The sequence below is a fragment of the Numida meleagris genome, chromosome 4, assembly GCF_002078875.1.
Source record: "Numida meleagris isolate 19003 breed g44 Domestic line chromosome 4, NumMel1.0, whole genome shotgun sequence".
Lineage (NCBI taxonomy): Eukaryota > Metazoa > Chordata > Aves > Galliformes > Numididae > Numida > Numida meleagris.
Genome location: NC_034412.1, coordinates 4677961 through 4705118, shown reverse-complemented (window position 1 = coordinate 4705118; position 27158 = coordinate 4677961). Strand labels below are relative to the sequence as shown.

The 27158-nt window shown below is 47.2% G+C and overlaps 1 protein-coding gene across 1 annotated transcript in view; it reads right to left on the bottom strand.

Annotated features, from left to right (window-relative positions):
* FNDC3B (fibronectin type III domain containing 3B) overlaps nt 1–26520 on the bottom strand; it is a 153261-nt gene extending 126741 nt beyond the window's left edge. The window contains exons 1-2 of the mRNA XM_021397061.1: nt 26304–26520; nt 771–909 (exon numbers count right to left, since the gene is read on the bottom strand). Coding sequence (XP_021252736.1) covers nt 771–881 — 111 coding nt within the window. The 5' untranslated portion in view covers nt 882–909; nt 26304–26520. The remainder of the gene's footprint in view (nt 1–770; nt 910–26303) is intronic.

The window sequence follows — 27158 nt, the reverse complement described above, 5'->3', positions numbered from 1 at the left end:
AGATTGATTCATCAAGGAGAGTTTATTTTGTCTTGGTAAAAATATTTTGCCAAAATGTCTCAAATAAGGAGAGAATCAAATTACTAGACCAGATGTTCTACAAAGATTAACCCAGGACGGCAGATCTGGGAAGCTACCAACAATCAGCTTGAACCTTGAGGCCATACAATGACAAAGACATCTATGGTCTTCGTAGCATTCTACCTACCTCTGATCAAGCTCATTAGAAAACAGAAAAAATGCAAAAGCAACTTTAAACATCAAAAGTCCACTCAAAATTCTCTTCTGCCCCTAAGGTTTATAATGAAGCACAGGGTAACATATAGGACCGCAATTATTACACGTAAGTAAGCAAGGAATAGCAGACATAGAACACTTGAGTCCATTTCTCCTTTGAAACCCCTTTTCACAAGCTAGTTACCTAAGCACTTCAAGCTTTTAAAATCTCATCTCAGATACCTGTAAGATGTCTGGACAACAGAATAAGTAAAGCACAAGACTGACTTTCTTCAAAGCATTTACATCCATTATTTCTGACCCATTATTTAAATCCAATGAATACATGGTGCAAACAACCACACTGAATTGAACGCTCAGAGCATTGCTATTGGAAGCCTTTGCAGTGCAAGGGCAGATTTCAACCTTCTAGGAAACAACCTATTCTCCCTGGTGCATGGGGAAGCCAAGGCCTTTCTTCCCCATCTTCAAAATCCCTGGATGGCCCAGAAACAGTGTATTTAAAGCAGTCACTTTCTGCAAAGCTCACTGACCTGCTGTGATCCGTCGCCATTCACAATGTGAGGCATCATGGCTACCTCCCCGTTCAGCAACGGCGGCAGCTCCAGCGGGATTTGGTCGGTCATCATCATTGTGACGTACATTCATGGAGAATTTTCCTCAACGGGCTTCCTGCAAGAGAAGCATCAGTTAGAGACTCTGCAAAACCCTCTCACGGTTTCGTGGATTTTGCCAATAAAGTAGCAAGCTGCTTTTGTTACATCGATGGCTCAAAGCCAAACGCTTTGGTTTTCCATCTAGGATCCTGTAACAGTGTGAACCGACACCGGTAACACAGAGCAGACTTTCACTTAACCATGATCCAAGGGAGAAGCTAATCAACGTGTTATCACACATCATCACTAAAACCACGGGGAGATGGCTTCGCAAAAACAAGTCTGAATTCAGCACTAATAGTGCCACCACGCTGTCCCAGCACGCTGGGGTAATAATCCAACTCTCTGATGACTGAGGTGACCTAATCCCATCGTTTCTCCAGATTTCTGCACAAGAACTGCGCAAACAAACCTTAGGGACCCACAGCCTCCTCAATCCCTCAAACCAGAGAACCCCCAGGTCCTCCCAACAATTCCACATACACTGCAAACTCCTGGTACAAACAAAACGTTTTGCCTTTGTACTTCACTCAGCACATTTCCCATCCTTACGTTTTGTGATACTCGGAGCTTACTCCTTCATATTTTGGTTTTCATTACCTCAAAGTCTCCAGTTTTAATTCTGAGAAAGATTCAAGCTCACAACTCAAGGCTGTAGGTCTGGGTTTCTTCAAGTGGGTGGAGGAGAAGGGAGCGGGGCAATGTGCTGCGTGGGGTTGGTTCATTGGGTGGGCTTGGGTAGGTTTGTTGCTTATTTTTGGATGGTGAATAAGAGAATATGAGTTTCTGAATCATTTCTTAGCTGGATGGGACTAAGAAAAGCACTGCAAAAGGCAAACGCAGAGCAGCAGTGAGAGAGTAAGAGAAAATTGTTTCAGTGGAAACAGATTGATTCGATCTATTAATGCCTGTACCTCTAACTACATTGGCTATACACGTTACACATCTATATAGTTGTGTGCATACATTTATTCATATATGAATAAGTAAGATGATTTCCAAAGAATGCAAGCTTCACGGGAACTATTTTGAAACCATGGGAAACAATACCCAACCCCCAATACATGACACATCCACCTAGTCCCAGTCTGAAAGCCTCAGGACTTCAGGCGTCATGCTATTTCTATTTTCTTAAGGAGAAAAAAAGAAACAAAATAACAAACCACAGACTAGCTTCGAGCTACATATTTTCCTAGCAATATTTCCATTCCAGGCGCAACCAATATGTTGACATTTATTTGCTATATGTCATTATTTAAAGTTTTACAGCTGCATTCCTTCGGCTTTATTAATGGTTTGTCACTACAGCCATGTCTGCACTTGCCTCACTTCGGAGGGGAAAAGAAAGAAAACAGAAGAAGAAATAAAGAGAGCTTCCTTCATCTGTTGGGCCTGGCACAGCTCCGCCAGCAGCAGTGCTGGCTGCACCCAGCTGGCCACGGGCTTCTTTCTAACAGCATCTCCCTGAGAGGTACTGCAGGCAGACTGAATTGGACGGGGCTAAGATGTCTACTGCAGGACTGGCAGACTTCACACCGAAGCCAAACGTCCTGGAAGCTGCTTCGCAAGGTTTTCAGCTTTTTCTCTCATACGTTTGTCCGAAAACAGATTTATTTGCTGCGCGTTCACATCCCTCCCGAAAACTGGAGCTCCCCTCCCTCAGATAACCCAGCTTCCTTCATACAGAGAAGTCTGAACACACATTTTCTTTTTTTCCCCTCCCTGTAAATTCAGGAACATCGCTGGAAGAACGCAGCCGGCAAGGGCTCACAGCACCAGGTCACATTTCAGGATATGAAACTCTTCCTTAGTTCAAATACGAACTGCCAAACACTAACCCACAGCTTCTTTTTTTTTTTCCCCCCCCTTCAGGTACAAACTCAAATTTGGGGTTTTGTCTAGAAAGCTGACTATATTTAAATTTCAAAAAAAAGACATTTCCTGTGCGTCTACATTCCCCAGGTTTGGCTGGGGCCGAGCTGAGAAATGGCAGCGCTGGGTCAGAGGCAGCCTTTCCCTGTCTGCTCCCTCTGGGAACACGGATGTCGGGCCATCCTGCAGCAGGAGCTGGGACAGCCATCCAGGTCCAGGGCTCAGTCCCCAGTCCAAGCTCCAGTCCTTCCAGTCTTTCCAAGTTACTGCTACAAACCTGGTTTTCCAACACTGAGCTCCTCTACTGATCACCAAGATGACTCTGTTCCCTTAAATTAATTCAATATGTGAATTAGTAACGTATAAATTAGTTACACATGGCAACAGGAAAAAAAAAATAGAAAAAAACACAGAAGAACAAAGTGCAACCATCTAAAACCAATTTCCATGTATGGTGAATTAGTGTGACCCAACGCGTTACGTCAGAAGCAGCCTGAAATTCCAGCAGTAGTTTGAACCACACGAAGATAACCACGGCTAACCGTTCCTAGAAGGTTTCTGCCATGCAATTAACGGGGGCATAAGCCAAGGATATTCTCCTTTTTGTGATTCTTTTCCCACCTTCTCTCTTTCACAAAGCTAAGGGGCCTGTTTCAACTATGGCAGACAAATTCAGAAATGCTGGCAAAAGCAAGAGGAGCTCGATATTTAGAGTAATGAGTAGCGCTCTCAGTAAGACCAGATTTCCATTTCACTGCACAGACCTCTACAAGCTACAGAACCAAGCACTCTGCTTCGCATCAACAGCACCTGAAGCTGCAGAAGTACCACGGAGATGGCAGGCACCAATACCAGCACAGCCACACATCCTCGCGTACCTGATGCACAAGAAAAACCCAGCACAGAGCACATCTTGGCACTGGTGCAGGGCTTACGTGGGGCAGTTCAGGCCGCTTACAACAGAACATACAGCCCAGAAGAGCACAAAGGTGCATCTGCCATGCTACCGTTGAAGATGTATGCTGTAACACAGTATACATCTTCAAAAGGAATGGTTTCCTCTCTTTCTAGCCCAAGCAAGGTGACAATTCCAACACTGGTCGAGCAGCAGCACAGGTACGAGCAAGCAGGATCTGCTTCACATGGTTTTGCCTTGATTAAAGCAGGTGTGGCATCATGGTTAGCGTGGGAGGGAATCCCACATCGCCCCACTGAGACACCAAACACAACTCCACAAAGGGAAGGCTCAAATCCTTCCCGAAGGAATCCCACACAAGGGATGAAACGAAACACAGAATAAGAAAATCCTTTCACGTCTGCAGCCATTACCTTCTGTAAAAAGAGGCCTTTAGGGAACCGTGTGCTATTTGCCAGACGTTTGTTTGTGGAACTGAGGAATCCTACCCAAGGCCGGTATGTCAAACCACAGCACCGCACAGTTGAAGAAACCAGCACTTTTTCCAAAGGGATTTTGAACCACATCCACAAGAGGAGAAGCAACCAGGAAAAAATCTGCATGTATACGCCCATCTACACAAACAACGTACACCCACACCCACCAACTTGTTTATATAAGGACACATTCAGATGCTAGGAATTTAAAGCGAGTACCTGACCCACTGGGAAGGCTCCCAATGGGAAGCGCTCCCAGTCTGTGCCACTGTCAGTGCTATGGCTCACGCGCGAGAGATGACAGAGCTTACACACTGCCCGGTCCTCCTGTTTCAGCACTTTGTGCCACACATGTGGGCATGTGAGCTTCGTTAAAACATCCACAGCACCAGTGTATTTTCATGGAAAAGCAGAGGAAGCGCTGCGGTCAATGTAGCTGCCTTCAAGAGGCTCCCGCCGTGGCTTGCCACTCCAGTTCAGAAAAGAGCACTAATTGTTCATGTAGAAAAGCCTCTTGAGACACGAGCAGTACCTGGAGGTATGTGCACAGATGGTTGGTCAAGGCACAAACAGTCTGGAATTTGTCTTGTCTGATGGGTGCTCATTAGCTTCGTTAAATCACATCCGTCTGAAGAACCATTTCAACCTGAAAGCATTCTTTCCGCGTTTAATTGCCAGCACGGTAGATTAATCTGAAAGCATCCAAACAGGCTTATTTGTAACAGTTTTGGAGAAATAGGTGTTGTTTTTTTTTTTCTTTTTTAATCTACAATGGCAGAGAAAACAGATCAGTGAGAAGGCCTGCCCCCAGAGCTGGCTGGGCTGTGAGAGGCTGCGAGCAGCAGCCAGACACCACGCAGCTACCGCCCATCTCCAGGGCTGGAATGCAAAAGCAGCCTCTCCAAACCATAATTCCTCAGCGGGTCTTCCCCTCTGGTTTGTTTTTATTTTAAGCAAAGACACAATTTCATCTCCATGGTACATCCCACCTTTGAAGGCAAGAGTTATCAGAAGTATTCAGCTCCGCAGGAGACGAAGTGAAGTTGATGGAGTTGTTCCCCGTACTAGGGTGAGATCCAGATAGCACCGCCATGATGAGATTTACACTAATTTGCAATTACTTAAGCCTGTCATTTGACGTTATATTTCTCAAGATCAGGAGCAAGACCTCTGATATTCTAGGAAGAGCCATTTTGCAATCCCATCAGCCACATCCTCAGCAGGTACATTTGCAATTTAGGAACAGCCAAACAAAAATGGATCCCTGCTCAACTACGGGATGAACTGGAATAACCCTACGGCCCTAAACGTTAAGCACCTTCTCAGCCAGGCAGTTCCTTCTAACTTTAAGACAGGCATCTCCCACAAAGATGGCTCTTTACACCCCCAGCCGGCCTGCAGTCCAGAAGCACAAAGTGGGTATGCAGGGTTGTTTCTGCCACTCTGCTTTCCCCGCGGAACATATTTGCTTGTTCTGATTTGTCATAATAAACAGCAAGACAAGGCAAGGCCAGCCAGCCTATAATAAAATTACAACAAGAGCAGAGGACCCAGAGACCAGGCTGACATCAGAACTTCAAAGGTGGTTCAGAGGTGAGCATCAGGAATGAGATGAGGTCAGACAGCATCACACGGGAGCATCTTATTTCAGCAGGAGAGTACAACTAATCAACTGATAATAGCTCTGATGAAAGCAAGCTGTTGCACAAAGCCATCTTTTTCCAAAGGCAAACCAGCTTTCCTTGTCTTCCAGGGGGGAATCTCACAAAAGCTTCCCACAGGAAAGCTGCATGGGGCTGGACACCAGCGTGCCCCAGAGATGCTCACAGCCAGACAATAACACTGAGGGTGAGTGAATAGAGCACAAAGTGAAAGAGACATCCAGAGATGTTATTCTTATTATAGCTACATCTGAACAGGAACCACGTGAACACAAATGAATCCAATGACTTCACAGCATTCTCACTTCTGCAAGCAGTACTGTTAAAGCAAACCAACGTCCTGCTCTGACTCAGCTCTGCCACATAAAAACATGATGGCTGCAGCTTGTGCTGCTGACATAACAGTAAACTACAAAGCAGAACACCTACATGCAACACTCTCTATCATCCGCATTTCTCTGTGCTGTTTCTCCAAGCTAAAAGGTAACAGTTCATCCCACCTGCTATTTGCACTGCTTTCCTTCTTCGAAGGCTTCACACATTTCTTTCCTCATCTCCCTCTGCATTAATCACAGCACAGAAATGGAACTCACAAGCACACCAACAGTCTGTGGTTACCCCTCTCCCTGTGACTTCCCTAATTGCAATATTAAGAATTTACAAATTTGAACAAGTCCGTTCCAGCACTTCTATCTGCCGAAATGCCCACTATCTGCTGATAACCCTTTTTGGGTTTCCTGAACTCTACATGGCCTCATTTTTCCAACAAAAGCCATTTGTAAATGAAATTCACAATGCCATAGAATATACCAAGTATATTTAAACGCCGTTTCAAATAAATACCAAGTCACTCCAACCATTTGCTTGAGGAGAAACAATACCTTCCAACCGAGACCAGTACCTGTCTACAGCTGGCGTCTCAACCCCACAGAGATTTCACAGAACCATTACAGTTGGAGAAGACCTCTAAGATACCCAACGCCAACCCATGCCCACTGCCCATGCCCCTCAGTGCCACATCCCCACAGCTCTGAACACCTCCAGGTATGATGACTCCACCACTCCCCGGGCAGCCTGTGCCAATGCATCACTGCTCTTAATCAGAAGAAATGTTTCCTATTACCCTGAACCTCCCCTGGCACAACCTGAGGCCACCACCTCTCATCCTATCGCTGTTACCCAGGAGCAGAGGCTGACCCCCACCTCAGCACAACCCCCCCCCCCTCTCAGGGAGCAGCAGGGAGCCACAAGGACTCCCCTGAGTCTCCTCTGCTCCAGACTGAAGCATCCCATTCCCTCAGCCACTCCCCATAGAAGTTGAGCTCCTTCACAGCTTTGCTGTCCTTTGTTGAACACTGTTATGTCTTTAGGTCCTCTGTAGAGTATTATTAGTGGCATGCCTAAGTACTCAGCTGCACAGGGTTGGGGTTCTGACGCTGTGCACATGCCCAGGAACACACCAACCCCTACACCAAGTTCTTAAGCAAAGGTGTGAGGCAGATAAGGAGTGTGCCTCACCTGTTTGCTTTCTTCCTACATGTAATAACCAAAATATTAATCACAGTTCCAGCACGATAAGCATGGCGGGTTGGTGATAAACACCCTCCCCCTCAACTTTGCTCTCTCCAGGTAAAGCCCAAGGAGTAGTATCACAAAGACCTTGGTTATCTCTTCCAGAATTCCTGTTCAGGGAAGAATCAACTGAAATCAACGGTGCTTTTTTTTTCCCCCCCCTCCTCTAAACGACTAATTAAACCACAAAGGAAAAAAAAAAAAAAACCAACCACCTATCATATCAATCTGCAGCACTCGAAAAGCAAGCATACCGAACACCATTTACAGCCAGGCTCCAGCACACCTTTATGCACCGCAAACGCTTTTGTTTTAGCCGATCCCTGCCAACCTGACCCCGGGCTGACAAAGTCGCTCATTGTGCTCTGCTGGGAAACCTCGCGGCGCGCAGCTCCCACCCGGCTGCTCCGAGTGGGCACCCAGCACTGCTGCTGCCAGCGAGCCCCGCAGCACGGCCCGGGGAATGCCCACAGCAGCATGCTCTTACCCGACTGCACACAAAGCCCAGCACCCAAAGCCCACCGCCCTACGGCAGCAGGAAGAATTTCCAGCTTGGTTTCATTGCCCTTCAGTTTCACAGAATATAACGTGAAGGTTGGCAGGAGTGTTTCACTTTTCTCAACTGTTAAAATGATAGTATGTTACCTAAGAGTGATTTTTTATATAGGCGAGTACTGAGGGTTTTGTTGGTTGTTTTGTTTTAGAGATGCAACGTCTTTCCACCTTTATCTCCAACCAGTACTACGTGACAGTAGCATCAGTGCCTTCAGCAAAACCACTGCTCATTTACGCTAGTTAGAGAAATAATCCATCACCCAGAGTTGATCCACACCTAGAGAACACTAAAAGACAAAGCACAACTGCAGACCAAAGTAGCTTTTAATCAAGAGAGTCAATTAAGGCAACACACAGCCAAGCTCTCAGCTCTCAGCATCAAGTGCCAGCAGGACACAAATACGGCAGCTCCCATTCTGGTGAGCACGCCAAGCGATGCGGCTCAAGTTCTCTGTGACATGCTTTAAATGGGAAAACCCTCGATTTTTGTTACCTGCCTGAAACAGGACCCAGGGTTGTAATGGGAGGACAGGCCTGGAACAAGAAGTGCCCACCTTCCAGCTCACAGAGCGTCGCTGGCTGGGCTCCTTGGAAATAGGGGCAAATCTCATGCAGCCTGTACAGTTTCTGATGCTTTGCTTTAAAAAAAAATATATATCACAAAACAGCATCCAAAATACCCTACTTGCAACTGTGAACTTACTGCTTTCAGCTCCAAAACAAGGGAAACATTACGACAGCTTGTTGTTACCGCGAGCTTGGGCTGAAAGGTAGGAAAATATTCAGGGAAGGAAAGGGAGGAAATGAAACAGAAAGAATGTGGACGTCCTTACAGCAGGTCTGCAGATGGGTACTCAGCGAGTTTCCTGCTGCTTTCTAAAGACTTGGAAGACATGACCACAACCAGTCAAGTCCGCACAGGCTGTCCTCTTAGGGTATGGCAGCATTAACCTGCAGGTCCCCATTAAAAATTAATCTTTCACGTCTACAGAGATGGAGGAAAGGCTGCTGCTCACCGGAGGCACAGCCTAACGCATCAGGAGAGTCACACAGCTCTGGACAAAGTCATACTGCAAGGTATAGAAGAAATAAGGGGCCTCAAAGGTAGCCACACAAAGTGCTTTTGGGAGAGTGCAAAGACAGAAGTACAAGGCAATAATAAGAACCAGAAACTGAGCTGGGTGAAGGTAAATTACTCCACAATGAAACTGTAATAACGGAATGCAAACTTATTATTTAATTATTATTATTTAATCACAAAGGGAACACTTATGCTTGTTTGTGTTTCCCTAATAGTATAGCCACACTCAGCTCCAGTAACGTCAGCTCAACCACTGAAAATAAACTTCGCCTCGGCATCCTTTAAATTACACAATTCTATTCAAGCAAAAAAATCCAATGGGCGAGAAGCAGAAAGCAAACTGACTCAAGCTTCGTGCAACACACAACTCCCATTTCATTTTCACTCACTAACTTGAGGAAATTCATTTTCACAGCTGCATTCCAAACTCTGGAGGTGCAAGAGCCTGGAGTCAATATTCAAATAAATGTTGAAAAACCGCACAATCTTTTATGATGGCTCGTGTTTATCCATCCACAGCATTTTGGCTTTCTGGAAAGAAGCATTAAGAAAAAAAAAACACGTTCTTCCAAAAATATTACATTCATAGTTCTACCTGTAAGTAGACCTGAATCTCAAGAAATGGACTTCAGCTGGATTAGAATATGAGATTGGGGAAAATGACCTTATCTTAACAAAAGAAGCAGTTTTGGAGGGTTGGGGAGAAGCTATGGATAAGAGCTCACGCACTGAATCCCAACAAACAGGATGCTGGTGGCTACGTAAGCAACAGGGAGCACTGCAGGGAAACCCTCTGCTACCCAGCAGCTGTTCAGCAGCTCATCCCCCTCCTGATGCTCACTAAGGAAATTCCCTCACGCTCAACGAATTCTGATTAATGTTTTTCCACCGCCCCAGATGAAACTCTGAGCATGGGATTTTTCCTCTAACCTTGTTTTGTGTCCCTAGGCACTGCTGTATCAAGCCCCGAATTCCAAATCACAGGTTGCTGGGCATGCTTCCCCCCCATCCCATAGATGCCTGACTTCATCAAGCAAGTGCTCGGAGTATACCAAACATAAGTGACTGCTACAGCAAGAGATATTTATTGCTTATTACACTTTTAAACACTCAGAAGTTAGCTTTCTGAAATCCAGCCCCATTCTGAGTCACTTTGCTCTCAGTGACCTCCCTGCTCAAGGAGGAGCAGAACAAGATTTATTACCATTTAAATGAGAAGGTCAACCTGCTGCAGCTTTTGTCTTTAAACTGGAATTCTTGTAGCTGAAGGAAAGGTGAATGCTCTCATTTTCTTCATTCTCATCCATATACATTAAGGCACAGAAGTCTCAGAAGAGTAATTGATCAAAAGTAACGAATGAGATTCATTCTCGTCTGAATTGAGCAGACTATAATACGGTTATTGTTAAGAATGCTTGGAGATGCATTGGGGAAGAAGGCTAATTCTGAACACTTCTTGAACTGACTAAATTAAGAGAAGTCATCTTGTTACTAGCAATTTCCTTTTTTTTTGACAGCGAGTTGAACCTTGTATTTATCAGGTACCAAGAAAGTACTTAGACTAATAATAAACAAAGTGTTAGCACAACCACCAACTGCATTCTGCTTATAGCATGAATGCTGATCTAGCACTGGGCTGTAAAAGGATTAAGATTTCCTACAGCTTATCAGAAAAGCGGTGGAAAATGCAGAAGCCTGGTGGCATCCAACAGCAGAGCAGTACAGACAGGAGAAGGGCAGAAGGAGCAGGCAAGCTGGCAGGATGGGAGCCCACCCGCAGGAAGAGGCACCATGGGAAAAGCACGCTGCCTAACCCGATGCACTGGTGATCAGATCAGATCTCCCACAGAGATCTGCGTTTGTCATCCAGTTATTCACCCGCTTGGAAATGGCTGAGGTAGAAATAAAGCAAGAGAGCTCCCCAGCAGAGCAGTGGGTGAAGTCTTCGTTTCAGACTGCGTTATATTTAGCGTGATGTGGCCAAACACAAGGTGCAGACCACACAAAAAAAAGGTTTAATAAGCCATAATAACCATAAAAAAACATAAGATAGACACATCAGCAGCGAGAAGATAAAAATGTATAACAGAAGCAAGAAAATCACAGCTCGATCCACACCTCAGCATTTAGAAGACCATCAGCAGCCCCAAAACCAAAACAAATAACAGGTGGGCTCTGCTTAGTACAAGCACCGAGTCACCATTCCCACACAACAGAGCTGATGCACGGTATTCCAAGACGATTAGAGAGCTCTAATCACGCTCAGAAATAAGAATTCAAAGGATTACTAAAGAAATGAGGGGTTTCTGTTCTTTTTTTTTGCTAGAAAGCCAAGCGGTAAGGGACATAAAAGAATCATCTCAGTGTCTCGCTCTTGTTATCCTGCATTTAACCTGTTACAAAACGCACGGCCTCACCATGGGCCTTCAGCCCCACAGCCAGGCCTGCCTGCACAGCAAAGCCCCACGCAGCACTCACTTCAAAGGAGCCCGCGGCCCGGGGAATTCGGCTCTCGCCACTGGCACATACCAAGGATTCCAAATCGTTTGTGCACCACTACGAAGATGTTCTCATCAATTTGGATTTCTGTTTTAACACGCCGCAGCCTTAAAAAACGCAGTCTCAGCATGGTACGTCTCGTGTTGTTCTGGAAGCCTTTTCTCGGGTGCTAAGGGCGGGCAGAAAATGGGATACAAAGTTCTGACACACACCATGATCCTATTTCCAAAAATAAAGTCCAGCTGCATGCTCCAGAAAGAACTCCACATACCTACCAAGTTCTTTTCTCCTTTTATTAGCACAAGGATGATAGCAGCAGGGGCACTTTGTTAATGCCTCTTGGTTACACTGCCTTCTTTCTGCAAGTTTTACCAAGGTGCACGATGTACGTCGCTAACCGACATACATCCACATTTATTTATGTCTTACTTAACCTAAAGGAAAAACGGAAACACTTGTGATTAGAAACAAAAATCAACAAAAGGAAAAACCAACGGTAAACAATAAATCCTCATTGTGTTTCATAGCTGTACAGCCTTTGTTAGGAACAGCCATCCCAGTGTATGCACCCACATTCAAGTGAATTCTATCTGAAGTTTACAGAAGGAAGCGTACACAAACAGCCTTACAAAGGCATTCTGGCAGCAGGAAGCACTTCTCTGCTACTACCCTGGCTGCCAACCCCGGTGTTACAAGCAAACCTTGCAGCCCATGGGGGAGCAGACACGGAATGCATCTGCAGCAGTAAACGCAATTTAGTTTCGCTAAAGGATTAACCAGATCACAGATTGCCAATTAATCTTGCTTTATGATTTAGGCTTGAATTCATTACAAACACAAAGGCAAGGCATGCAGCAGACTGGTGGAAGTTAGCCTGGAATGCTTTGCACCGGCTACTCCTGTTCCCTCTCAGCAACAACATTCTGAAGTTGTTCAGTTGTTTTTTTTTTTTTAACCTGAGAGTTAATTGATGGCCCTTACTGACGGTGAAAAACAAATCACTGACTATTCCGTATGTAATGATGCGTGCTAGCGCACAGCTACAGAAAAGGCCCACACTTTTCAGTTCTCCAAATCTTTCCCAGTTCTTCCCTTAGCTGAGAACACTAGAAATTTCCAGACTTCTGCTGCAATGCCTGAGTTTCCCTCCCCCTCTTCCATTTGGTGGATTTTCTGCCAATAATACTGTTGAAAAATAAATTCTTGTGGACAGGAAATATCCCGAGCAAAGGATATCCAGCTTCACGATACTTTCAAAGCTATGCATTCCTCCTTATCTGCCCTCGTGCCGCCCAGCTCTGAGCAGCACAGGGCTCTGGGCACGTCAGCCTCGTGCCCAGGTACACCAGCTGCTGCAGGGCTCTTCTCAGCTGCACTCAGCACCACTCCTTGCAGTACAGCACAACCAAGAGAAGCGAGCCTCTTCCTGAGCAACGCCGCTATCCCAAGTACATCCTCCCCAACGCCCTCCTGATAAGGTGCTTTAAGATGAGGGCTGCGAGCGTAATTTCACGGCCTAATCTCACGTAGGTGGCTTGGCCTTTCAAGTGATCCCTTCGCTCGATTTCCTCAACAACGGCACTCCACAAAAGCAAACATCCTGGCTGTCTGGAGGGCCGGGTTCCAGCTGCAGCAGGCTCCCAGCGGGCAGGCAGCCCAGAGCGAGACGCAGCACTCCGCTCGGCACGCTGTCCGGCCTCTGGGATGGACCAAGAGCTGTGAAGGGGCACCTGGCTGTAAAATAAAACTGTCTGTCAAGCCTTTAACAGCTTGCATGGGCTTCTTGCTGTGCTCCCAGGTGCCCAACCTGCACTCCAAGCCTGGCTCCTGCTCAACCAACCGCTAGCTTCAAATCCACGTTCTTCATTGGGCTTTTGGGATTAACAGTGGCTGGACAGAAATATTCAGATTTCATGAAGTCACCTCATCCATGTGGCATAGATACTGGGTGATAGCCACTTACCGCCCAACTTTTCCCTGCTTGACCCATTTCAGGCCCCAGTAAAACAATACCAAAATCAATGATTCACACTGATAGCATTTTCTCAGCAGCCAGTAGTTGGTTTCTTAACCAGCAGCAGAGTAATCTTAAGATTCGCTCACATGAAAATCAAGATTAATGCTTTCTAAGGGCCTCAAGTAGTTTGCAATCTGTGGTGAGGACCCACAGCACGGGGTTGGAGCTAGATGATCTGTAAGGTCCCTCCCAACGCAAGCCGCTCTGTGCTTCTATGACTATGAAGCCCACAGCTGAATGCTTCTAAAACACACACAAGTGAGATTAACGCAGCTGATTCATTACCAGCTTTCAATTCCCACTGGCTCAGGGCTCAAACACCTCTGAGCAAGTTCTGGATGAGCAAGTGTCAAAAGCTGGCCCTAAGGTATACTATAAGAAGAACGATGAGATGTGGCAGGACACCTTCTGCACAAGAGAAATGAAAAACCAACTAAATCTCATATTTACACACACAAAAAGCTTCATTCCATTTAAAAAGTTTTAACTGTAAAGGGAAGCCTGGCCTGTTTGCCTCTCATCCCAGCACCAGAGGTTGCATGCACTCAGGCTCCCATCAGCAGTGCAATACAACTTCAGTGGCTTTCAATTCTCAACTCTGTTGGCTTTGCCCTGCTACTAGGCACAAGTTGGATCCCACTCAGCGCCTCACATCAATTACTGATGTTCAAATCCAAACAAATTACACCTCAATCTGCTCACAAAGCAGAGTAAGCACTTTGTGATAAAGCCTCATTTATTCCAGAGCACCCAATGTCTACGGAGAAGCCTACTTCCAAACGCCGTACTCAAGTATGTCACAGCTCTAGCATTATTTCTCTGACGCCCAATGTCTCGCAAGCACAATTTGCCAAAATCAGCAACAGAGCCCATCAGCGTTGCCCACTCACCTCAGGACAGCTCCTGGATGAGGTATACTAGACTCCAGGCACCACCTCTTTGAGATCCCTTCAGTGCCTCCACCACCAACCACCCACAGTCACCAAAGGAGTCTGCCTGAACATTTAGAAGCTGAAAGCGATCCATCCCCAGGGGCAAGAGCTTCTTTCAGCCACGGCCAGCAAGCTCTGACTAGACAGCAGGAGAGGAAGAGCTGACACACCTGCCCATGGGCACACGGAGGGAGCAGCGCCCATACTGCCAGCAGAAGTCTTGTCCTTAAGTGACACCAAGGCAATCTGCACGTGCCAAAACCATTGCGCAATTAGCACACTCCTAATTTTGTACCCTTAGAGGAGCTAAGTAAGTGCACTTAATCAACTGAAAATAAAGTGATGCAAAAGAAAGCGATCCGTGCTACTAATTAGTTAAAAGATGTCAAATGGAAACAAAATGAAGTGCCTAATTACAGCCTATCAGCTCAAGTGTACAACACAACGCAGGCCCGTAAAAACACGTTACTTCCTATTTCAATCAAAACAATCCAGTTAAACCCCACTGCTGAGTAATACTAGAGAAAAAAAGGTTTCTTTCCAGTTATATAAGAAAACTAACACAACTGTTAAGATCTTGCTGGTGAAGTCCCATAAGATCATTACAGTTCACTGAAGAACCCATGCCTGATCAACAAACAGCAGCTTTAGAAGAGATCCTAGATCCACTGAATCAACTACACAAATTCCTAAGGCTCAAGGCCTCCTCCGCGCTACCTATTTCATGCAATAAAATTCATCTGAAGAGATCACATCAACAAAAGAGTTCTTGTTTCAGTTTCCCTTCAGTACTCACATCAATTGGATACTCCCCTGCATCTTCAGCTTTTACTCTCAAAGCAGCATCTCAGCTTCCAGGCATGATCATGAAGCCTACCGAAAAGCCAGTGTTGACAGGTATTAATTCTTCAGGGGAAACTTTCTTCAAAAATCTCCATCCCCATCATTGCATTCTTTGTCTATCGAATGATTCTCCAGCTCTGTGGGCTGGGGGAATTTCACCCTTGTCGTATACGTTTCCTTCACTTCCACAGAGATCAGAAACTGATTTTTCTTCCTCTATTGGAAAACAGCATGTGGCAGGCACCCAACAAAGTTCATTTTTAGGCACAAATATGAGAATACCCACAGGGAATTCAACCAATGTAAGCAGAACCTCCTGCAAAACTAGCACCACCACCTGAGCCTCGGTGCTTTACATTTGGGTAGAATGGGGGGCAGGGGGGGAGGGAATGAGGGAAGAGAATACCACATGATGCTCTCTTTAATAAAAGTCCTCAACTGCAGCCAAGTGTTTAGCTAAAATAGCCAAGTAATGCTCTAGAATAGCTCAAGATAAGAACTGATCTGTCTGACATCATCAATCATGAATGTGCAATCTAAATGGAAGCCATGGAAGATTATCAGAGTACCGACAATGGCATTTTAACAGCTTAAAAATATCACAATTTTAGGAACAGATATCCTGAAAACAATGAAGCCCTACCTATTTGCATCAGAGAAAAGGCTACCCCCCATGCTTGCCAAGCTCTTACTTTTATCACAGCCTGAAAAATCACTCCTGAAGATAAGCAGCAGCAGGAAGGGCAGAGAAAGAGAAAAGGTATCGGAGCATTTCAGAGCTCAGAACACAAAGTCCCCTCAGACATTCTTCCAAATTCAGTTTCACAGGATCTAAATGGCAAACATAATGGATGCTTCCAATGTCAATTTCCGGCAAGTTGGTTTTGGACTTTTTTTTTTTTTTTTAATTAATTGTATAAATAATCATCACTGCTTCAGTAACAGAAGCGTAGCATTCAAAATCCTTCCATGTGTCCTGGAAACAGCAGCAGTGTGTCTTGCTGTACCACATGCAAATTTCACCCAGACATATTTCTCCTTACAAAAGCAAACCAATTGTTAGGGGGAAAAAAAAAAACAACAAAACAGTTTCAGTATAAAATACCAAGCACGGTAGAACTCAGCCCTTGTACAGGGGAGTGTAAACGTAATTGAATCTGATGAGATCAGGGCTCATTTTCATTAGGAGTAAAGTACATTCTGTGTTGGAGTATTTGTCAAGGCATGAATGGTGGCTTCATGAAAATAAGAGAGGTTTGAAAGAATGAGCTTGTTTTGTCTTAAGTCCAATTATTTGCAATTCAAGAAATGGGGAAGAATTTAGAGAGCCATATATAGAAACAATTAAGAAACCTTAAGCTGCAGTAAATACGCACACTCCCATCAAGCCATATTAGCAGTATGCTACAGAACAGAATTAAGCACAAAGATACTTGGAATTCTTTCTGCATTGTATAGCCCTTCCCATCCCAACATCCAGGGTCCCAGGGCTCCCTCATGCCGACATTTAGGTCATTCAATCCATCCTCATGCATGAGAAAGCCTACTGCTCAGAGCATGGCCAGCTCTGGCTTCTAACAAGGATGTATCTCAAAGGCAACGCTGTTGGGAATTCCAACAGTACTGCACATCACCTGCAGCCCAGCACACAAACAGATCTATTCCACATCCCTTCCCGTTATTTATGCCTAGCTTGGTATTTCAGTGATGGAGCTGTGCCTGAGCTCCAAAGCGTGCCGTTCCTCTTCTGTAGCATGGGAGCTGTGAGCACAGGAGTCACACACCCAAGGACAATCACTTCACATCCACTATCCGTCTCTCGAAGCATGTTGAAGCTCAGCTGTTTTCTGCTTGAACTCTTGTTTATCTCCTAGGAAGCTACAGTAATTATCCCTGACAAAAGACAGACATTCATTAACAAACAACGACCAACCTTTATCTACAGAACATCTTCTCATCCAGCTGAAGTTCTGCCTTTAAGTCATCATTAAACACCACATTTTAACAGTGACCAACCAGGAGATGCCCTCACCACACACAGCTACAACTTGTGTTTTGATGACCACTGCTGGATGATGCAGGGGATATAAAAGCTCTCCTCATCAAATATGGAAAACAAAAAGCCAAGAGTTTCAGAGTACAAAGAAATTAAGATAACTCCCCTAAAGGGGAGGAGACCGAGTTATTTAAGTAAAAAAAAAAAATAAAGTAGTAGTCAAATTGTTCTTTAAATCAGTATAGCACTAATATAGACCGCAGGAACTCTGTGGTCAGCAGAAGGGTGCTGCTTCTGTGCAGAACTCAGGGGGAAGGGGGAAAGGAGAACAGGCAGTGATCAAAACAAACTACAGCTACAGAAAGCCAGTGTGAGACCAAGCTGCCTGGAGTCAAGGCAAGCTGGGAGAGTTCTTCATCACACGTAGGACAAAAAGAGCAAATTCTTTTTTTCCTGAATAAATTAGGAAGGATTGAAATCTAGTGGTATAACCCAACTGTAAAAAAAAAAAAAAGAAAGAAAGAAAAGAAAATACAGCTTACGACACTGGATTAAAAAGAATTTACTACATTTTACCACTCTGTAGTTGAAAGGAGGCAAGCCACATGCTTGTATCAGATGGGTGAATCACCTCCATGAGCATGTCAGCCCCAGCATCTTGCAATGAAGGCCAGATGCAGCTCTCTGCAGATCTGATGCCACCGCACTAGCTGGTGGGAGCAGGATGGCTGTGTGCCATTAGGGGGCATAACTTTCAGAGAAAGCAACCCAAGGGCAATGGGGGATCCCACTGATAAGGAATTCAAAGATGCGGACGCAATCAATGATGCTGTTCTAATGAAACAGATCCTGTCAAACAAATCCAAGTGCACTCTCTGACGAGATTACACGTTGGGTGGGTAGAGATAACTGCATCAACACATGACTATTCCTCAGCCAGCTTCTGACTTAAGCGTTGTGCAGCACTGCTAAAAGCACAGGTGTAGATGGGACCAGCCAGGGGAAGACTTCTAGCAGGGCCTCGGCCAGAGCAAGCCTGCACCAACTGCATCCCCAGTGGGGCCACCTCCCTGCTGTGTTTCCCTGGCTGTAAGATGGGGTAATAAAATTCATCTGCTAGGTGCTCTGGTCTCTGCCGGGAGCAAAGCAACCATCACATGGGTTATTCACCCATGCTTAATTAACGGTTGGCTAATTGAATTGACAGCCTGTCCTGGTCAGTAACATTAATTAAAATAATCAGTTCACAGCATCTGTTTGGTGGTCCACGTCAGCAACTAGAACTTTACACTATTGACTTTTCCATTCAGACCTTCCTAAACCAGGAGATGCTGAGCATGGGTGGGACCGCAGGAACCAGGCCACCCGGCCGGGTGCATCCAGCTGTGCACATCCAGCTGCCATTAAGGTGATGCCGTACACCGCCACCCACCCCGTGTCACATCACAGCCCCGGGGAGCAGGCAGGGGGTTCAGCCACAGCTCTGAGCCTGAGGTCAGTGGGTACCACCCCTGACCCCTTCCCCAGTACAGGGGACACCGAAGATGGTGACATCCACCAGAGCCGTGTGCTGGTGACAGAGGCTGAGCTGTGCCCAGCAGTGGCTCACAGCCAGACCTGCCACCATCTGGGAGTTTGCTGGGCTTTTGTTTCAAGTCCAGCTCTGATGGCTGGAAACAAGCTCCCAATTTATCCGCGTTAACATAAAGACAATTAAAACATTTTTCCCCGAGGAGCTCATAAATGAAAGCGCATCATACAGTCATTACATTTATTATTAACACTGTCTCATTCAGTGTAAAACCTGACTATTTGGAACGACAACGACAAAAGCAAAAACTCGGTTTGGTCACTGAAAGCAGCATCAGGAGCTGCGGGAGAATGCTGGGATGAGATCTGCATCCAGACTCGCTGCCTGCTCCTCACCCAAGAAGCATTAACTACTCACAGGCAAAAGCTTTTCTGCTGAGAAAGGGAACACCAAAGGCCAGTATTACAGCAATTTCAGAGCAGCTACCAAGCAATTAGCTAGATAATGCCTTCGCTACTTGCTGATCTTTCTTCTCCCAGAGTACTGGTGCAAGCATAAGTCATTTGTTGTTTGTGCAGCCTCTCCTGGCATTGCAGGTGACCCAGATTGGATTTCCTTCCCATATCACAGAAAATACTTCTGCTTTGGAGTTGCACATCTGTTCACGACTTTATTTCATATTTTTTTTTTCCTCTTTCTCCACATTTCATTTTCTTCCAGAAAATACAAATTCAGACATTTTAGTTGTTAAACATTTAAAGTTCCACTTGCGAAACACAGATCTCACTGCTCTTGTTGCCTCTTTTCAAGTTTCAGGGAATATCAGAACTGTCCACTCACCTACTTTTGTACCCCTGCACCACCCCCAGCAACTCATCAAGGATACACCAAGACAAAGGTACGCAATGCAAACATGCAAGGAAGGAAACAGGGAACAGGCAGATGAGTTACAAAGAGAGAGGTGACAGGGCTGAGATCTGCTTGCGGAGACAGCAGTCCAACAGCCTGGAAGGACCGAGAAACTGAAAAACGCTTGAAAGCAACTTTTTGGAGTGTATCATCCTGCGTGACTGCGTGACCAAGAAATGCCAAAAGGAAGCGAAACTGTTGATGTCTAACTTCAGTGCTGGGTTATGTACAAATATTGCCTTTCCAGTAACACAGCAGCTCTCACACATCCACTGAAGCACCCCATTCAGAGGCGTACAAATCAAAACGTCGCCATCCTGTGAGCTGCAGAGACTGCGGTCGCACAAGCATCCCAAGGCCTTGGCTCCTGCGCTGTATCCAGAAGCGAGAGGTGGCTGCTGAGCTACAAACTAAAGGTCCTGGCAGTCACTCCTGTAACCGTTTCCTACAGCCACTGGGCAGGGGACTGGAGATCTGGACACGAACGTGCAGCTCTGTTAACCAAAAGAGGAAGGGCCGCAGATCAGGCACTGTGCGCATGAAACCCCGCAGATAGGAGAAAATTGAACTAGGCAGAGAGACCGCTCCTCTCCACAGCAGGAACTCCAGCAGCTGGGGTGCAGATAGCCACTCATAGATGGGCTTCAAATGAGGAACAAACTCATGCTCTGAAAGTCAGAGAGGATGTCTACCTTTTGTGCAATCATTAGAAGCAGCAGCAAACAATGAGCAATTACACAGATCCGTCGGAGCAGCGAAAATAAATACGTGCAAAGCAGAATCAAAGTTGATTTTGCTACAAGTTGACACACAAGAAGCATTAAGGGTGACTTTATGTAAACACGAGCACCCTTAACAACTCAGAGCACTTCTGTCCAACATTACATCAAATTCTGTTCTGTTGAAAACCACAGCATCTGACTTTTTCCCCTCCTTAGCCATCAAGTTCCCTCTTTATCACTTACGGTCAACTATCGATACCGGAGCCCACGTGTCCCAAACCAAATGCAGTCAGTGCGCAGCCCTGGACCACCACAAAGCAGAGCTGGAACGCATCACAGAGCAGCAAAAACCTCCACGAGCCCTAAGCTGCTGCCCTGTTGTGCTGGTTTATCTCTGTAGCAGTGGAACAACAGCTCGGCAGGGTACAGCACTGCATGAGAATAATGCAGCAGCACCTGCGTCCCTGTGGGTAACCCCAGGGGATGGTTATGACTTCTGGGCAGAGGGCACTAGCGCCTCAACAACAGCTGATGTTAACCAGAAGGTGAAATAAGACATCATTTAGATTTGGTCCTTTAGATGTCAGCTAGAAGGTATATTCTGATTTGCCTTATCTTGTCACAGAAGTAGCTTTTTTTCCTTCCCTTGGCATTAGCTGTACTGCTTTAGAGACAAAGCGTTTGTGCATCTTTGTTCACAAGGGTTTGTTTTGACCTGTAAAGCAATAATACAGTTACCCAGCTCGTGTCATTTGCTCCATTTAGCAATGCCCATTCATGTGTAAATGCTTCAATATTTAAAACACAATTATAGAAACTAACTAACAGAAAATTAACCATGCTTTCAAGAAGGCAAAGTGTTGCAGGAAAGTCAAAAAGGATGGCCCAGGCAAAAGTCAGCACTGTGCTGAGAAAAACACCACGCTATGCTGCTGTTCCCAGTGCCATCTGGCAAAGTTACGTCTTTGGAAGAGCCCAGAAGAGCCACTATGGCAAGTATGGACCCCAACAACAGTTATTTGGGTGATGGCAATACACTTAACATGTTAAAATGGGCTAACAAACAATACCCTAAGAGCTGCTAGTATTTGGGCTGCATAAATGAGCCCAGGCACATCCAGTGGGGAGAGGATGAATATTGTCTCAGTGAGGATATCTCCGGAAGAGAACTTCCACCAACTCCCACAGATGGATGCAGGGCCCTGCGAGGTCTGTTTCCCCAAGCTGCAGTGCTTGGCAGTCCAGCCTCAGGTTATTAACAGCAGGAGCTCAGAGGAGTACATCACGAAAGGAGAGCAGAAGGATTTCCTAGGTCTCGAAAGGGTCAGTATCCAAATCTTTAAAAAAAATATTATATAATAAAATTAATGTATTCTAACAAGGTGATGCTTTTGCTCACCATTCAGCTGCTTGTATCAGGACATCAAAAGCAATTCTTCTGTAAGATGACATTACGCGACCGCAGGCTCACCAGAAGGAAACCTATTAAATGCTCTCACTATCCACAAATGCTAGCCTCTTTTTTTTCCTCTGCTGCATTATTCCACATCGATAAATAAACAGCAAGCAAAGAGCAACGCCTGATACTTAATAACCACCAGCATGAGTGTCAGCGAGCATAAGGTCACTTGTGTGATACGAATTGCTGTTGGATAGGCATGCGCTTCCACAATCAATGTTACTTACAAAGTGAAATAGATTCTGGCAGCTAACTAGCCTTACACTGAAAAAGAAATGCCAAGGTGATCCTGAAAGACAACAAGAGAACTCTCTTCACAGGCTGCTTCTGGTACCAAGCTTCCAGAAAAATGCATACCCGATTGTGTTAGGTCGGATTAAAGAATCACACAGAAAAACACGGGGCAAAAGATACCATGGAGATTTAGGCTGCAGCACAGAACATTCACATTTCAATAGTGGACAAACAGGGAGCTACCGTGGAAAACCAGAACAGCCACGCTGAGGCCCAGAGAACCAGCTACAGAGTGAGCAGGATGTGCTCAGCACTTTGCTAGCTTTGATGAACAGCATGAGGAAAGCTGTCCCCAGCATTCCAAGGATCTCTGAGGGGGGTGAGGGTCATCTCAAATCGTTGCTCACTGAAGTTTCTATTAACAGCCTTTTGAGAGTGATTTCTTTGCTCTCTTTTCAAAACATTCCACATGAAGCATTTCTGGAGGCATGGAGTGCATGTTTAAATATATACATACGCACGCATACTATTCTAAGAGTCCTTTGCAAGGAGCTAATAATAGAAATGTCCATAGTCACAGTTCCAGGAGTTACATAGGAAGCACTCGAGGAATGTGCATTTCAACCACAGAATAGTGATACACTAAGTCAGCACCGAGCAACCAAGCACACCTGGCACCTGCAGTCCCACAGAAGGTGTGATTTCAGATAACATCAACCTAACACAAGCAACAAACTAACAACAGTGACTGTAACTTCACTCAAATCCATTCTGGTCGCTTGCACAGCACTACGAAGCAGATGCCAGATGCAAAGGCACATACCAGCATGAGCCGCAATGTTTGTTCTCTTAAATAAAAACGAACACCATCTTAATTTGAAATCACTTTTAGATTCGCATTACATACAAAAGAGAACACTATAAATAGCTTCCATTCAGCAAGCAGAGCGCCCAAGTGGTAACTTCCAGCATGTCACCTCCAGAAACACAAACAGCATGTGGTCCTCGTAGGGTTGATACAGGAGTTGCCTGTTATCCATTGATAAACAACAGAATTTGCTGGTAAATAAAGGATGCCTCAGATCCACTTGAGAAGCAGGATGTTTTAACCTCCGAGCTTTTTCTCGCTACAAAAGCAATCCATCCTTCCACAACACCCAGAGCCGTGGTAGCTGGCACCTCTGGGGAACGCTCCCGCTCGGAGCGGACTTTAGCAGACACGGCACTTTTCTCCTGCACTCGCTCAGCAGCTCCGTAGTTTCTCACCCAAAGCACGGCACAGATTTCACATGTGCAGCAGAATTTCTGCAAGGCAACCAATCTCTCCAGCGCTGCTTCAGATTGCACAATAAATCAGGTTTAATTAGTTCGTGCCTTTCTTTTTTTTTTTTTTTTTTTTTGGCAGTCAGCTCCGCAATAAAAGAGGGGCGTCCACATTTATTCCGCAGAGAGGTGCTCAGAATAAACTGGTGAAAATGTAATCTTCCCATCCCAACTGGCAAATGTTTGAGGAGTTATCTGTTTTCCACCGCCCAGCATTCCTGCCTGTAGATGGCCTGTTACCGTTGTGTACCCATCGTCTCCTATTTCCACTGTGTTGTTTGAAGAACTTCCCTCTTCCCACATACCTTCCATCTCCAGGGACGGATCACACAGCGACACTAAACCTTGGCCATAAACAACGTTACTTTTGATATTCTCGTCCCTAAAGGATTCCCCACCGCTGCTGTTCAGCAGCGCAGAACAGATCACCTATGCACAAGGCAGCTCTGCAGCTGGTTTGCAGAACTCTGCCTCGCTGCTCTTTTGCACAGCTGAGATTTACACGCAGGTTTGTTGGCCGCCTCCGCTATTTATTTTATTTGCTGGGCACCGAAGTCACATTTGTTTAGAATAGCCTTCAATAACTGGCAGCACGTTCCACAAAAGCGTTCCGATGCATTAGGACACTGCCTTCCAGACTCGCTGCCTGCTAGCACGGCATTCCTGGTGCAGAGGCTGGGACTGCTCCCAGAGCAGCCCAACTGCCAGTCCTCGCACTCCCACTGCATGCCAGCAATCCCCATGTCTGCTCCTCCCAGAGCAGTGGCCAGCTGCACCGAGAACAGCGCTGTAGAACATAATTCGCTGTATTAGCTGTATTCTGGTTCTGAGGCTTTCAGGTAATAACAGCTGCTTTGTGAGATTTAAGATCCTCATTCTACACACACAAACTTTGCTTCTGCACTAGCATCCACCAGACTGCAGCTTCATGCTTTTCAGCTATAGAGAACATCAGCTTGTTTGGATGCTAACTGTCTTAGAATCACAGAATTGTTTGAGTTGGAAGGGACCTTTAATGGCCACCTGATCCAACCCCCCTGCAAAGAACAGGGGCACCCACAGCTCCATCAGGTGCTCAGAGCCCCGTCCAGCCTGACCACGGGCATCTCCATGGATCAGGCACCCATCACATCTCTGAGCAACCTGCGCCAGCATTTCACCGCCCTTACTGGGCCCTTCATAGACTTCAGCCAGGTGTAGGCCAACAATGTGAAAAAACGTCTCACTGCTGTCCCAGCGGTGATCTCAAACCCCAACTGGATGGGTCCCAACAGCTCACAAAGATTGTGATACATATCGCCTTCCACAGTCTTGTTCTTGCACTACATTATGAGCATAAACTTGCTCAGGGATGGATACTGAACTGGGAAGAACAACTTCAGGCACCTCTGGGGAAGCTGGCATTGCTGTCCCAGCAGGGTCCCAATACAACTACAAAGCACAGCTCCCTTCAAACTAATGAGAGAGAACCACAGAGCACTGAAGATTAGGAGAACAGCACTAACAGCCCATTCCTGTGTGAGACCCTGCGTGACCCCGGGAACACAGCCAAGAATCATTTCTTATTGGTACCACCGGTTGCATATTCTCATACTGCCAAGAAAAAGGCACAGGTGGCAGAGGGGAGAGACCACAAGCAAGGTGCTGTCCCGCAGGGGAGGAGGTTGGGGTTCCTGGGAGCATTCCCACAAGCACACACCACACCCCAGCAGCTCTCCATCAGCCAGGGCAGCACGTAAGAAAGGCTGAGACATCACATTCTGGACATAAAACAGCATGCCAGTCTGAAATCCCACCACCCAGCACACCACTAAGCTCAGGTCAGACTGGTTTGGCACCTTGAAGATGCGTACACAGGAGCCCTGGGCTCTGCAGGGTACACGGTCAGAGCCAGCGTGGCCATGGGCATGGGCGTACCTGAGTGCTGCTCTGTGCAGCCCAGCACCAAGCTACAGAGGGAAAAAGAAAAACAACACTCGCTGAACAAGAAACTTGGACTTTTCCACTTCTCAGTTTCCCCCTCTGTGAAAGGGAACTTTAAGGAAGGAGGCAAAGAAACGCAAGCGAAATACAACGTTACTAATGTGGAGAGCGGCAGCTCCCGCCTTTCTGCTACAAATAGCGATGGGATAAATGCTTCGTTACACCGAGCCCCAACCGCACCGCCTCAGCCAAAGCCTTATTCAAACAGCACATTTCTGAGAACTGGGACGGGGGGAGGCACAGGGAGGGCTGCAGACGCGTCTCAGCTTAAGTTCAGCTTTTCAAAGACTTCTTCTCTTTTTACCCCTCCCGTCTGCTGGTACCATGCCATTTACAGAGGTGTCTGGCGAGCAACGCACCACGTTTCCAGGACCTTCCCTCCCCAAGCTGCTCAGCCAAGGGCAGACGGGCTCGGGAGGAGCTGCTCGGCTCTCCCGCCGCCTTTCCCCGCTGGGATCCCAGCGCCGCGTTCCGCCGCTTCCCGGCTCCAGGCCCGGCCGGCGCGGGGGACGCCGCTTCGCCCCGCTCGCAGCCCAGCCCGGCGCCGACGTTCCGTCCGCTCCCCGCTCCGTGCGGAGGCGCTGACAGCCGCCCCGGGCTGCGCCGTGCCCCTCCGCACCGCCCCACGCACAGAGCCCGGCGAAACTTCTCCCCTCCTCCCTTCTCCCGCCCCACCACCGAGCGGGAGAAACTTTCCCCGACGGCAGCGGCCGCCGCCCCACGAGGAACAAAAGAGCCGGGACGGACGGGCGGGCGGTGCGGCGCCCGGGGCTGCGAGCCTAGAACGGGGCACCCCGCCCGGCTCCGGCCCGGGCAGCGCCGTGCTCACCTGCGGAGGGCTGTGCGAGCCGGGCCGGGCGCGGCGGCCGGCGGAGAGTCCCAGCTAGCTGGAGCGGGTGCCAGGAGGGCTTGGTGGGGATTCCGCCATGTCAGTGATGTCGGCACCACATGGGGCCCGCGGCCGGCCCACGCTACCGCGCACTCTGGAGTAGAGGCTCCCGCCGAAAAGCCGGCTTAGGCGGGCGGCGGCACGGGGCCTCCCGCTCCGCTCCGCCCCGCCCCGGGGCGGCCCCTGTCCCTCCGCCCCGTCCCCGGGCGGGGGCGGTCCGGGCGAGCGGCCCCGGAGCGGTGCGGGCTGTGCCGCAGCCGGGCGGCGCCGCGCTGGTGGCTGCGTCCCGCGGCGGCCTCGGTGCCCGGCGGGTCTCGGCTCCTCCGCCCTGCTCCTCACAGGGGCGAGGTGGGAGCTGGGGCCGCTCCGTGTGGGCAGCCCTGCGTCTGGTTTAGGCAACGTTTCTCGGAGATGAAGAAATACCCTGGCGTGCTGCAGTGGCACAGCCACAAAGGGGAGATGGAGTTGTCCCGTTGTAGAGCAGAGCCATGGGGGTGCCACGTCGGTAATTCACCTCTCTGTACTGTGTGGGTGCAGTGCGGGAATCGGGATAAAGGTTTAATCCGGTTACAGGAGAAGCTTAGAACCGGGCTTGGCCGCTCATTGGGTCATAGAATCACAGAACCATTACAGTTGGAGAAGACCTCTAAGATCCCCAATCCCAACCCCTGCCCCCATTCCCACTGCCCACGTCCCTCAGTGCCACATCCCCACGGCTCTGAACAGCTCCAGGGACAGTGACTCCACCACCGCCTGGGCAGCCTGTGCCAACGCATCACCGCTTTTTATCAGAAG